The sequence below is a fragment of the Oryctolagus cuniculus genome, chromosome 10, assembly GCF_051225735.1.
Source record: "Oryctolagus cuniculus isolate XC-2025 breed Fujian yellow rabbit chromosome 10, ASM5122573v1, whole genome shotgun sequence".
Lineage (NCBI taxonomy): Eukaryota > Metazoa > Chordata > Mammalia > Lagomorpha > Leporidae > Oryctolagus > Oryctolagus cuniculus.
In genome coordinates, this window is record NC_142876.1 from 89,221,778 (window position 1) to 89,235,569 (window position 13,792).

At 42.4% G+C, this 13,792-nt stretch overlaps 1 protein-coding gene across 5 annotated transcripts in view; it reads right to left on the minus strand.

The window, feature by feature from the left end:
• Window positions 1-13,792, minus strand: part of PTPRG (protein tyrosine phosphatase receptor type G) — a 778,020-nt gene that overhangs the window by 295,763 nt on the left and 468,465 nt on the right. For all 5 annotated transcript variants that reach the window (XM_051852247.3, XM_008260863.5, XM_008260864.5 and 2 more), the window contains exon 4: window positions 12,184-12,332. In XM_051852247.3, the coding sequence (XP_051708207.1) occupies window positions 12,184-12,332 (149 nt within the window). The remainder of the gene's footprint in view (window positions 1-12,183; window positions 12,333-13,792) is intronic.

Consider the following 13,792-nt stretch of genomic DNA (forward strand, 5'->3'; position numbering starts at 1 on the left):
AACAGAGCTTGAAAAGATCATTTTCTGAGCTACGCAACTAACCCTCAGCCTCGCAGCATGAAGCCAGAGGATGAATGTGTTTATTTGGGAGTAACTAATTTATTTGGGTCTTTTACTTCCTTAATATAAGAGGTAGTTTAAGCAAAGGACTGGCTTCTTTAAACCGCCTTTTGTGAATGAATGCAAAGTTCTTGGGAATGAGAGTTTCATACCGTTTAAGCCAGTGTGCCCATGAGATGAGGATACAACAGAAGAATGCCCCTTTCTTAACAGGCATTACTGCACATAGCACCGCGGGACTGTATTCATTAGCTGCAGAGATTTAGCAAAGAACACACAAACCCTTCTCTAAAGGTTACAAGCAACATTGTGAGACGGTGGAGAGGAGGGGAGTTAATAAACAAGTAAACAAATCAATAAGCAATTTCAAAAAGTGATGGGAGCTGCAAGGAAAATGAAAGTGGGTAATAGGAAAGAAAGCAGCTGAACTGGGAGAGGAGTGAGCAGGCAACGTTCTATTGGGGAGGATTAGGAAAGGAATGAGCCACCAGGAGGGCTAATCAGGGAGAGAACATTCTGGACCAAGGGAAACCCAGTGAAAGCAGGGGTGAGGGGAAGGGGAGGAGCAGCGGTGAGGGGAAGGGGAGGAGCAGGGATGAGGGGAAGGGAAGGGGCAGGGGTGAGAGGAAAGGGAGGAGCAGGGGTGAGGGGAAGGGAAGGAGCTGGAGCCATATCAAGCTCTGCCTTGGAGGACACAAAGTCTTCAGATATATTCAAAGTATGGTTGGAAACTACTAGAAATTTCTAAGAAAGGAGAAACATAATATAGTTCTAGTGTTTATCAGAAAGCTTTCCTTAAAGGAGTAGATTGTGGAGAATGGGGGAGGGGGGTACTTTTAAGAGTATTTAGCACTGGGGACAAGCATTTGGAAAAGTGGACATGATTCCACTTGATGCCCCCACATGCCACTTCGGGAGGCCTGGAGTAAACTCCTGGCTCCATTTCGGCTCCAGCTCCCTGGAAAGAAGCAAGTATGTGGGTCCCTGCTACCCACATGGGAGCCGGATGGAGCTCTGGACTCAGGGCTTTAGCCTGGCCTACCATTAGCTGTTGCGGGTATTCGGGGAGTGAACCAGCAGATGAAAGACATCCATCTCTGCCTTTCAAATAAGATGAACATTTTAAAAAAAATGATAAGTTTATTGAGAAAGGGGTTTGTTTCATTAGCATCTTGCTTAACAATCATTTCTCAATGTTATAGTCTTTTTAGTATATAAAGTATATCACACAATGAAAACTGGCATATCATATATAGTAATAGCCAAGTAATTATGAAATATGTATTTTTTTGTTTTTAAAATAGTCTAACTGAAAAGCCATAACATATTACAAGCCAGTAAGTTAACCACTCTTTTCCTCTCCTGAAATTGCTCATTTTTAAGCAGAAATACAAACTTCACCAGCTGAGGCAAACAACCCTAGAATAACCCCCGGGTGAGCATATTTTTTCCCTTGTGCACAATGAGAATCTGATCTCATCTTAACACACCCATCCCTGGCCCAAGCCCTCACCCTCTCTCCTGAACACTCTCTCTCATGACCCACAGCACCCTCAGGGGTTCCCTACTTCCAATAGCAGCCAGAGGGACCTTCTAATACCTAAGGATGAAGCTGCTCTCTGCTTCCCCACTGGCCTGGAGGAAAAGCCACAGAGCTGCTCCTGGTAGGCAGGGCCGCCCCTACGCACCTACTGCGTCTCCTCTCACCCTGCCCCTCTCTCCCTCTGCTGGTGCACCTCTGGCATCCCGGATGTTCCTCAGTGCAGGCAGATTCCTGCCGCAGGACCTCGGCACCTGTCAAAGATAGAGCCCCCTATGGACAGGACCCTGTGTGTCGCACACAGAAAAGGCTCCCCAGTGGAGGATCAAATGCTGTGGACCATTGAGAGTCTAGAGAGGAGGGTGTGGAAATAATTTCAACATTCTGTCTATGCGCAGGGCATGGAAAAGAGCTCTCTATGAACTATTTGGGGCAGCAAGTGCTGGGGCACTGTGTTCATTGGTCTCCCAGGACTTACACATGAAAAGAGTTCCACGGACAACAGAGTTGGGGAGACTCCAAGTGAAATGAAAATCAAGCGAGTTTCTCTACTGCAATCTGTTTGAAGAATTTTACTATGTTCACCTATGATCAAGCCAGAAGAGGAAGATCTATTATGCAGCACTTCCTAAATATATCTGACCACAAATCAGTTTCGTACAAAGCATTTAGACTACAAAGAATTCAGAAAATATTCCAGGGACGTATTTTCCTAAGGATGCCACATATGGATGGTTATGGCATTTCAGCTCACAATCTGCCTGCTAAGAAATGAGATAAAGAGTGATGGACAAGGAAGCAGAGACAGAGGGCAATTCAAAGGCAGAAACAAACACAGGGCCAGGCTCAGAAACAGCAAGAAGATTACAGGATGAGCTTTCTCTCACTCCATGTCCTCTGGGATCAGCAAATGGCCAACACTGAGACGCATCCTAAGAAAATTCCCTGAAAAAGTCCATCAATGTAGTTCAGGCTGGAATAGGGATATTCAGAAGTCAAAGCTGAACCTGCATAGGAAGATCTGGGATTCAGAAGTTCTTTTACTATGAACCTAAGTAATACCATGTATTAACCTGAGTTCTAAAATCTGGCCTTTCAGGACATGATCCAACACTCAAGAGTTGCAATTTGTATTTTCACATGAAATAGGGTTTTTGTGAATTTGCCCAGCTGCTCTTTGGACACCAGAGTCAGCATATCCAGGGCAGCATCTGGGCTCACACCACGCCAGGCCACACAATCCGGATGGGGAAGCTTTAGTGGTTCTCCTTCCCGTTCCATTCTGGGGAGCTGCTGTGAAATTCTATGCCGGGGATTTAAAGGGGAAAGAGAAAATAGACTTTCTTTCAAATTCGACTTCTTTCTATTCTTTATAAATCTTTCTGACTGTCCCTTCTGAATGACAGCGCCGCGAAAGAACTTGCTAAAGGCTTTAGATTTAAGATGGCTTGAAATCTTCCTGCTCAAATTTTGACAGGACAAAAAACAGGGGGAGGTGGTGTGGCTGAGCCACAGGCCCATAAATCCTCTCGACTTGAACTTACAATACATCTGATCGCACCGCCCAAGGCCCTTACCTTCGGTACACAAAGGTCTCTCCAGCAAGCTTTATCTCAGTTCCTGAGCTTGGAAATGGATTCTGAGAAGAATAGTGTTCAAAGCTCCAGGAACAAATGTTGTGCAGAAGATAAAATAAGGGGGAAAACTTGAAGTTTATAAAGAAAAAAACCCCATGCACTGCATCTAGGTGAAACCTTTTCAATAAATAAGTCAGACTTTGATATACCATTGAAATACTATCTTTGCTAGTGTGTATATATATATTCACGATTTTTCCTGTGTAGAGTTAAGGTATACCAAAGGATGCTTTAGCACATAGATACATAGTACATGGTTACTAGAGTGAAATACATTAACATAACCATCATCTCACATAGTTATCCATTTTCCCCCTGTGGCAAGAGAAGCTATAGTCTGCTCATTTAGCAAAAATCCTGACTATAATACACTATTATTAACTACTGTCCATATGTTGCAAATTACATCTTCAGATTTGTTCACCTCCATCTCTCTGCTACTTTTGGTATCCAGAGACCTGATATTTTTGGAAGAAAAGAAGGAGAAATGAATAAAAAGTCAGCAAGTTACTCTTGAAGAATTTCTGGCAGTCTCTTGGCCAGCCTGTTAGCCAGTTTCCAATCCCACGGTCCGCGTGCTCCCTAAGCCTACACTTTCAGTACAGTAGCCTTTCTTTGCATGGGGCTGTGTAAAGTATGGAACACGCATGTGGACAGTGTATGTGGACAGTCCAAATAGAGATGTGCTGGGGGTGTAAAACACAAGCTGGATTTCATAGACTTACGAACAGAATAAGAAGCCTCGGGAAGAAAGTGTGGTATCAATTTCATGTTGTGACGGTAACATTTACAATGTATTAGGGTAAACATAATAGATTATGAAAAGCCATTAAATTTTAACTGCTTTTTTAATGTTCACTTATGATGATACAATGTAGATTGTATTTATTACATAATATAGATGGTAGCAAATAAAATGAGTTGTTAAAATAAAATTGCCTGCTGCTTTTTACCTTTTTAAATGCAGCTTCCAAAATATTAAATTACAATGGATAAATGACATTTGATTTTCTATTACATAGAGATGCTCTGTTTGATTAAATATAGACTGACATGAGAAGTCCAAAAAAGGGCAGTATTTTCCAGGGATATCTTCAAAGAGCGGACATATACCATTCCTTTCATATCTTCTGTCTGTACACAAGGGGGCTTCATAACATTTATGGAAAATGGAATGAAAAGCTTATTTTGGTGCACAACATGTTTTAAAATCCATACCTAGTTTTCTGATAATATGAATGCCCCGTGAACTTTCTAAACACCTATTTATTTCGAGGGAAAGAGAGAGAGAGAGAGGACAGAGAGAGAGGAGAGAGGAGAGGGGAGAGTGGAGAGAGAGAGAGAGAGATAGAGAGATATTCCCCTTTGCTGGTTAACTCCTCATATGCCCAAAATGGTTGGAGATGACCATGCCGAAGTCAGAAGTTGGGAACTCAATCCATGTCTCCTATATGGATGGCAGGAATCCAAGTACTTGAGCACTTGGATTATCTATCACCTGCTGTCTCCCAGGATTCTCCATTAGCAGGAAGTGAATCAGGAGCCAGAGCTGGGAATGGAACCCTGGTACTCTGATAAGGAATGTGTGCACCCCAAGGGCATTTTAACTGCTGTTATCAAATACCTGCCCAACATGACCATTCTGGAGAACTCTCACATTTTTAATACAGGTCCAGCCATCTTAAAACATTTGAAACCCTTTGATATTTTTTCTTTTCTCTTATATAATACATAGTGGTAAAATTCTAATAAAATTTTTTCAACTGCATGAGTGGATTTAAAAAAAAAACAGTCTAAAGTGCATCATAGGAGGCAGCAGACAACGAGTACTTGGGTACTCAAGTATAAGACTGAAGTACTTGGGTCCATGCCACCCACTTGAGAGACCCATATTAAATTCCTGGCTTTGGTCTGGCCCAGTCCTGGTGTTGAGGGACTCTGGGGAGTGGACCAGCAGATGGAAAATGTCTCTCTACCTGCCTTTCCAGTAAGTAAAATGAGGAAACTTTAAACGATTAAAAAAAAGGAAGAAAGAAAGAAACTAGAGCAATGACAAAAAAAAAAATTTTTATCAAGTAGAAAGAATATGGTGAAGACTTGGAGACAATGGAGCCCAGGTGCCAGCACACTAATAGCCAGCATGGGCCAAGCCAGTTACCAATGACATAAGCTCAGTTACTCCATTTTAGGATGGTTGGGTAAGAGCACGTCTCTCATAAGGATGCTGTGCAAAGCAAGTAAGGAAACATCCGGAAAGCGCCTGATACCGATTGTTTACTAAATGATGTCTGCCAGCACCACCTTCGGCCCCCAGCCCAAGCCCTCTCTTTCATCTCCAATTGAACCAAGTTTCTTCTCAGAGTGTGGCATCTCCTTGATGGTAATTCTCAGTACAATTAAATCAGCCATCAGTATGCCACATGTCAATGACATAGCATCAAACAGTCGCAAGCCAAGTTCACTTCTGAGGATGACTGTCAGATATCACAGAGATTTAAACTCCAGGGATTGAAGCTGCCTTTACCTCCCAAATCCTGCTCTCTGGCTTTGTACAGCCGGCCATTAATTTCTCCATTGAACAGACTCAAAGTAGCAGCCTCCTCACATGCTCCTCTTAATTAACACAGGACATGCACATAAAAGATTGGCCAGATGGAAAATAAATATTTCACTAGTAAAGGATGAAACACTGTTCTAAAATGGAATCTTTATTTCAATCAAGGCACCCAACTACATTTCAATCAATTCCTTTGCCATTGGTTGGAAGCCATGACGGAGCAAACCATGACTGGCTGACCCCCAGAACAGTAAAAACCAGATACCCACAGAGGGACCTCTTTAACATCCCCAAAGCTTCAGGCTGGGCAAACAGGCAATATCTTAAGCCCCGCCAAAAACAGAACTCTAATTTTTTTTAGATAACCTGAACTAATTCTAGGAATTTCTATAAAGTCCACGGCTCGGGGAAAGAAAAACTGTGATGCTGCACAAGTTCTGTATCATTTTCTAAAATTTAATTTTATTTGACATTGAAGAGACACAGACTGATAGAGCAGCAGCAGCTCCAATTCACTGAGTCACTCCCCGGGTACCTGCAAATGCCACAGCTGGGCTGGGGCCACAACTGGGAGCCAAATACAACCCAGTTCTTCCATATGGATAGCAGCAACCCGGTTGGTTAACCTATCAATGCTAGATCCCCGCCTTAGTAGGAAGCCAGAGTTGGGAGCTACAGCCAAAAATCAAATCCAAGTACTCCTATCAGGAACATGGGTCTCTTTCATTTTAGGCTACATATAAGCTCCTGCAATGTTGTCTCAATAGAAAATATCTCCCTCTTCCTCTAATGACAAAGTAAAAGAGTCTCTCAAGATGCTAAAACAATTATTTTTTTTAATAAGCCAAGGTATCTTTTATAATTTTCCAAATCACTAGTGGTATCCTCTGAAAACACTTCTTTGAGTGGAACCCCACTCAATATGCATTAAAGGAGAGAGGAGAAAGTTAAAACTGCTATCGTCAAAACAGTGACAGTATCAAATGTTACATGATAAAAGGAGAGTGCCAGTGGCATGTTAAATGTGGAACAACACTGTGTTAAAGAAAGGTAAACAGATTTCTGTAGCAGAACAACTTTCCAAGTCCTTATTGTGCCAGTGTATCTTCAAGTGATAGATGTATGTATGGCCTGGAGCCCAAGACACCTACATCAGAGAACCTAGGTTCAATACCAACCTGAGACTCCTCCCTCCAGCGGTCTACTGAGGTTTACCTTGAGAAGCAATAAGTGATGGCTCAAGTAGTTGGGTCCCTGCAACCCATGTGGGAGACCCAGACTAAGTTCCAGGTTCCTGGCTTTACCACTCATCCCACCCTGTTGTGGGCATTTGGGCACAAGCCCATGGATGAAAGCTCTTTTTTTTTTTTTTTTAAGATTTATTTATTTGAAAGAGTTACAGAAAGAGATAGCAACAGGGAGAGAGAGAGAGGAAGATCTTCTATCTGCTGGTTCACTCCTCAAATGGCCACACAGCTGGGGCTGGGCCAGGCCAAAGCCAGGAGCCAGGAGCTTCTTCAAGGTGCAGGTCTCCCTGCTAATAATGTGCCAGAGAAAGCAGCAGAGGAGGGCCCAATTGCTTGGTCCCCTGCACCCATATGGGAGACCTGGAAGAAGCTCCTGGCGCCTGGCTTTGCCCTGGCCCAGCCTTGGTCATTTAGGTCATTTGGTGAGTGAGCCAGCAAATGAAGGATCTCTCTCACTCTCTGTTTTCTCCCTCTCCCTCTGTAACTGTTTTAAATAAACAAATAAATCTTAAAACAAATAAAATAGGAATCAATCATATAATGAAGCATCATCTGTCTCTCTGGACAACTCTTAACTTTGATCAAGATATTGACAAGAAAAGAGAAGTAAAATGTATCACGCCCTTCGGTTAGACAATTAACTCAACATGCTCTGAGATGAAACCAAGATACACACAAAAGTCTTGGCCAGCTTTCCAAAACCAAATGATACATTCTTATTTTACTGAAAAAAAAAAGAATTTGAGGGGAACAATCTGAGGTGAAGAGCTGTGAGGCTCCTTAGAGCATTGCTATTTCCACTAAGTGTGACTATTCATCCACTTGCTACAGAAATATTAATGCACTTATGGTGTGCCTTCTGTAATAAATATGGCACATGTACTATAATACCTTTCAAGAAAAGATTCTGAATTCTAAAACATCTGTCCTCAATGGTTTCAGATAAGGGATTGTAGACCTGCACCATATGGTAATGTGTACACGGTTCTGTATGAGGAAAAATGTCTTTGCTCCTATTCACTTGCTAAGGTGCTCTAAACAGAGCTGAAATGAACCAGCTGTGAGTTTCACTGCAAAGGGCACACACAATCAATTTGGATCATTTATGCTTACTGAAGACTTCAACTCATAAAGCACCAATAAGTTTGAGTCAACAACTTCTGTGATCTCTCATTGTAATAAATAAGATTTTAATTACCGCAGACAATAAGCACGCAATGAACCTCTACTATAATAGAGCTCTCAGAGGTTTCATCTGGAGGTTTCTCTTCAAATTAACTCCAACTTGAGTTATTCGAGGAAGCATGCATGATCCAATGCCTGTTACTGTGATGCGAACTTTTCTTTAAGTTACTAACTGCTACAACAGAGAAGGGGGGGGGGGGATTCAGGATAATGTAGACGCCATTATTAAAAACTATAGTGGAACAGACAGCAGAAAGCCCAGAAGCCTTGGAAGAACTGGAATGAGGAGTTCTGACTCCATAGCAGTAATCATAATATATTGTGATCTTTTTCCCTTTAAAGATACCCAACAGCATTTGCAAAGGCCCCTTTGACATGTTAAACAACATAGTCATAGGTTTTGGGGATTAGCAAGTGGAGCACTGGGGTGGGGCCCAGTGTCTTATCCTCCCTACAAAGCCCCCACTGACCTCTCCTTATTCCTTAAACTAAACAAATATCACCTGTCTCAGGGCTTTGCCTATCCCTGTTGAACTCCAATTCATTTCTTCCATATTTGTAAATACTACTGTCTCCAGGCAAAAAGTCCCCATCTGCTTCAGAGACTATATCACAACTAAAATTACACAACTACTTATGTGACTACTTGTACAATTTCTGTGTCACCACTAGAACGTAAGGCCTTGAGAGAGAGCTGCGATCATGCCTTTCTGGTTTCTATGTCCCAGTACCTATACAACAGAAGACACTCAAGACAGCAAGAAATAAAGCTGGATAATAGGTAAGATGACAACAGAGGACCCAAAACCGGTTCCATTCTGCTGGACAAGGCATTGTAATCCACCTCCAATTTTCTTTCCCTACTTTAATTGAGCTGTAAAGAATGCTGGATATTGAAGGGCTTTTGTTTTCTTTAGTTTTCTCAAGGACATTTTTGTTTTTCCCTGTAGGAACTACAAGGTTAAGTTCAGGATTTCAGCCAGGAAAATGTCGAGGGGTCTAATTTTTGGATGGCTACAAAGAGGTAGGTAACCTCCAAGAATCCCTGGGAGGCAGCAAAATGTGCAAAGTTGGGTTTCTTATAATTTGCCCTCAGGGAGCAGATCCAGCTTCTTGTGGGGGCATATGATTAAAATTCAGCCCACATAGCAGGAGCAGTGAGGGAGCTGGTGAAATTCCCAAGGTCATGACTACATCTCCAGTAGAATCTAAAGGAGCCAGGATCAGCCATGCTGTTACGCATGAGGCAAGGTACATTTCCTCTCTAAAAACCACAAGAGGATGGAATGACTTCTCCAGAAACAAGTCCTCATTATTCAAGCCTATTTTAAATGATGCCGAATCAGTTAAGGAAGGCTTGCTTACTGCACTAACTGCATTGCTGTCTCTACTCCACACTCTTACCAACAGCGACATTTTGGATCCAGTTAATTCCTTTAGGGGGAACTGTCCTATATATGGTGATGCTTACGGGCCTCCCTGATCTCTGCTCACTAGAAACTAGCACAGACTACTGCCAATAATGCACCAAAAAGGTCTCCAGCCGTTCCCTAACGCCCATAGAGAAACACAGTCTTCAGCAGAGAAGTACTATTGCATTCCACCACCCCCAGGACAATCTTCACCAAAGCCTTTCTATGGTGCTGAACCACAATGCATGCAAGACAATTACGTAATGTCCCCAGGGCTGATAAATTAGACACATTAAAATTTTCTGACTTTCCTTCTAGCTTCTGGGAAAGCAATGTAGTTATATGAAAAGAAATAAACTAAGCCTGAGATGGTCAAATAGTATCACAGTCTCAGAAAGAGCTGGTGTTTCTAAAGAGCTTAAGTAAAGAATTTAACACAAAATATTATAGACATGTTTGGGGCGAAAGAGAGACACTTTCCTGTGCACATTTAAAAGTTAAATGTGATGTAGTTAGTTACCATTAATCTCTGAAATTCACCTTCTTCTCAATATACTACTGAGTAACTTCACAAGTTTACCACATTTTTTAAAAAGCAAGCTATGAACCAGATGGACTCCAATGAGGAATCCAATTAATATAGTCTGCCGTCCCATCTGACATGACTTGAAAAAAATCCCAACAATTTGGTCAAACAATAAACCTGGGCATTATAGCTGCCATTTCTAATTAGCTTCCGAATTCAACGGCTCTCTTTGAGTAAAGGAGAACTGACATATTCATTCAAAGTCAGAAGGTTTCAAAAGCACACACACCCACTTTACCCATTTCTTTCCAGAATCAAGTAGAAGGAAGGGATGGGCTGTCTTGGCATCAGGGGATGTGATTAAGAACTAGGCTAAAGTTCCCACTTCCTAGCGCCAGAGGTCTTCTTTGCCAAGGTAGCTGCCAGATTAAGTTTTCAAGTTTAATGCACAGGCCTTTTGTCCAGAACTACATTAAGTGAACAAATGGCAACCCAGTTCTAAGACAAAGAGGCATCAGAGCAAAGCTGGCCACAAAGTACCCCCTGGACTCACACTGCGGTCAGCAAGGCCAGAAGGGAGATCACATACTGAGAAACATGACGCTGTTTTGCTTCTAGGAATCAAGTTTCCCAAGTACAAATAAAGCTGAGACTTCTAAGAAATGATTCATTCCATTTACAGCGTGGAGGAGAGCCCATTAAGTGGAAACCCTACTCATGAGACACATAATTAGTGTGACTGGGACAGGAAGTCCCACAGACAGAAGAGCCCTAGTGCAGGGAGAATTCTAGTACCAAGAATTTATCAGCTAAACAAGAAACAAAAATGAAGCATTTTTCTCCAAGTAGCTATCTCTGGTTTCTCCAGGGGCAGAAGGTAAGAAACAAATCTATATACCAATATGAGCATCTATAAACAAAGAAATGCTGTGAATTTCTCATCGCATCCGGGTTTGTTTACCTGAACATAAAGGATACCAAGTGAGTCCACAAAGGGGCTTGAAGAGCTGGGGAGAAGGATGAAATCCTATAAATTACATGTACATTTTTGTGTACATATTTATTTTCTTTGTAAGGGGGGGGTCTCAAGCACTCATCAAATAATCAAAGCAGGGCCCGACTTAAAAGAAGGCATAAAACACTAAGAGCTGAAAACTTTCCTTGGCCCCTCAGCCTTTTGATCTCAATATACTACGGGTTCCAAGTCACTCTATGTGTGAGCATAGCCACAGGCTAGGACCATACCCACCCAGCTCTTCCACAAACGTGCGAGGCTAACCGCCAGGGAAACCAAAGAACAAGCAGGTTCTTCACAACAAAATAATATTCACACACTCACCATGAATAAAAGAAAAACTGAGATCAGTAGTGGAGCCATCAATAACAGAGCTGGAGGCCCACTCTCTCCCCCACCCCTCTTCACAGCAGATATACACCAGCCCATGAGCTGGCACAGCCCAGACTACATGTGTCAGGCAGCACGGATCTGTGAGAAGACTGACACCAACTGTCTGCAGATGGATGCCAAATGTCACCACGGATCCCTGCACAGTCCACAGAGACTCAGACCACCATGGGCACAGCCTCTCTCTCTCAACATAGAGCAGAAAGACATCGTCAAGTAGCTTCAATGCAGAAAGAAAGTTCTGGAACTCCTCTTTATGGGTCAGCAACTTTTCTGTTTTGTAAAGGGTGACAATGAAGTCACCCAAGTTGCACACAAAATGTCACCTTCAGAAAACAGGCAATGAAAAGAAGCTGTGTCACAGCCAACACTGAACATCACTGACCAGGGCTGCGTCCACTTAAACCGCAACACCTGTGACTTCCCCATGATTTTTCCCACTAAACAAGGATCAGAAACTCATCTGCTGGCTTATCAACAAAAGATTTCCAAAGAGATAGAATTAGGTAGCATGTAAGTTTGATTTGCAAAATGCCTTAGGGTAAGGACATAGCCTCCCACGAATGCTAAGACCTGAAGCACAGTTCCACATTGAGATCCTGTGTGTCTCTCACCTCCACGGGGAACCTCCGGCCGTTGATGCTGTGTTCGGAGCCGGCTGAGCCATTGCTGTGGCCCCAGTGAAATTCCACCTTCTCGGCTTTGAATCTGCCAGGTAGACCAGCACCACTGACAAAATAGTCATCTTTCAGAAGAATGGCGACTGTAACACAGAGAGAGAAGGGGAGAAACAAAGTGAGTCTCAGAACCAAACTAAAGATTTCTCTTGTGGCTTCTGGTAAAGTTCAGGATGACCATGGTGTGAATTGCTTCCTTATATACATGTTAAAAAACAAGTCCAAGGCACTATCTGAATAAATGACAACAGTCTAGGTACAGAATGCTCTTCGATCACCAATTGGCTCTGCATTGTGACCGTGCTCACAGAAGGACCTCAGAATCTCATAACTACTCAAGACACCAAAAAAAAAAAAAAAAAAAAAGACTGTAGACTGTGAAGCCAGTGACACAGTGCATCATGAATCATGATGAATCCGTGCTGCCAAGTCTACTGGATAAAAACAGCAGTAAGGTTTGTCTTCTTCAGCACTGATACCTGCGGCTACCCCAATACTCAAGGTGTGGCATGAGATGGGAAGCAGATGTCAAATGCAGGAGTCACACTTTGATAAGAGAACTTAGTCATTGGGGGCCGGCGCCATGGCTCAGTGGGTTAAGAACCCTGGTCTGAAGTGCCTGCATCCCATACGGGCGCCAGTTCTAGTCCCGGCTGCTCCTCTGCTGATCCAGCTCTCTGCTGTGGTCTTGGAAAGCAACAGAAGATGGCCCAAGTACTTGGGCCCCTGCACCTGCTTGGGAGACCTGGAAGAAGCTCCTGGCTCCCAGCTTTGGATCAGCACAGCTCCAGCTGTTGCGGCCATCTGGGAAATGAACCAGCGGGAGGAAGACTTCTCTCTCTCTCTCTTTCTCTCTCTCTCTCTCTGCACCTCTTTCAAATAAATAAAATAAATCTCAAAAAAAAAAAAAAAGAAAACTTAGACTTCAGCAAACAAAAACTTGTGTATTCTTCCAATTTTAGGGGCAACAACAGTGGAAAGACAGCTGGGACTTGGGACTATAGGCTTCATAATAGATAATGCTACTCAGCCAACTGCAGTGCAAAATTTACTCACTGAGTCTCTCAAATACTGGATTCCCTTGATCGCTTCTTTTAATTCCCATCATCAGAAAATGTCCCTTAGTCCACCCCAAAAAACACATGGAAGCGTCCATAAGAAACTTCAACCAATTTAAACTCTAAATTTCAAAAATATACCTCTCTTCCTTGAAACATCAGAAAGAGAAATAAAAAAAAAACCTTGGATATATATTAACAGGAAAAATTTCTTTTCCAAGAAATTATAGAATACATAAAAATGGTTTCTATTCTACAAGAGATACAGTCCTCTTTTTATTCTAAAATGGATCCATTCATTCATTCAACAAATACTTGTTCATTGCTATATACGTATAAGATGCCAACGAATACACTGAATGGGTTATGATCAAAAGCTGAGCTTATGTAAGCCATGGGAAAGCTCTCGTGTCATCCTCCTCTCCTTTCCCTAAAGAAATCCCAGTTAAAGCTTTAGAGAGAAATCCTGCATGAAAATTAGGTCTCCA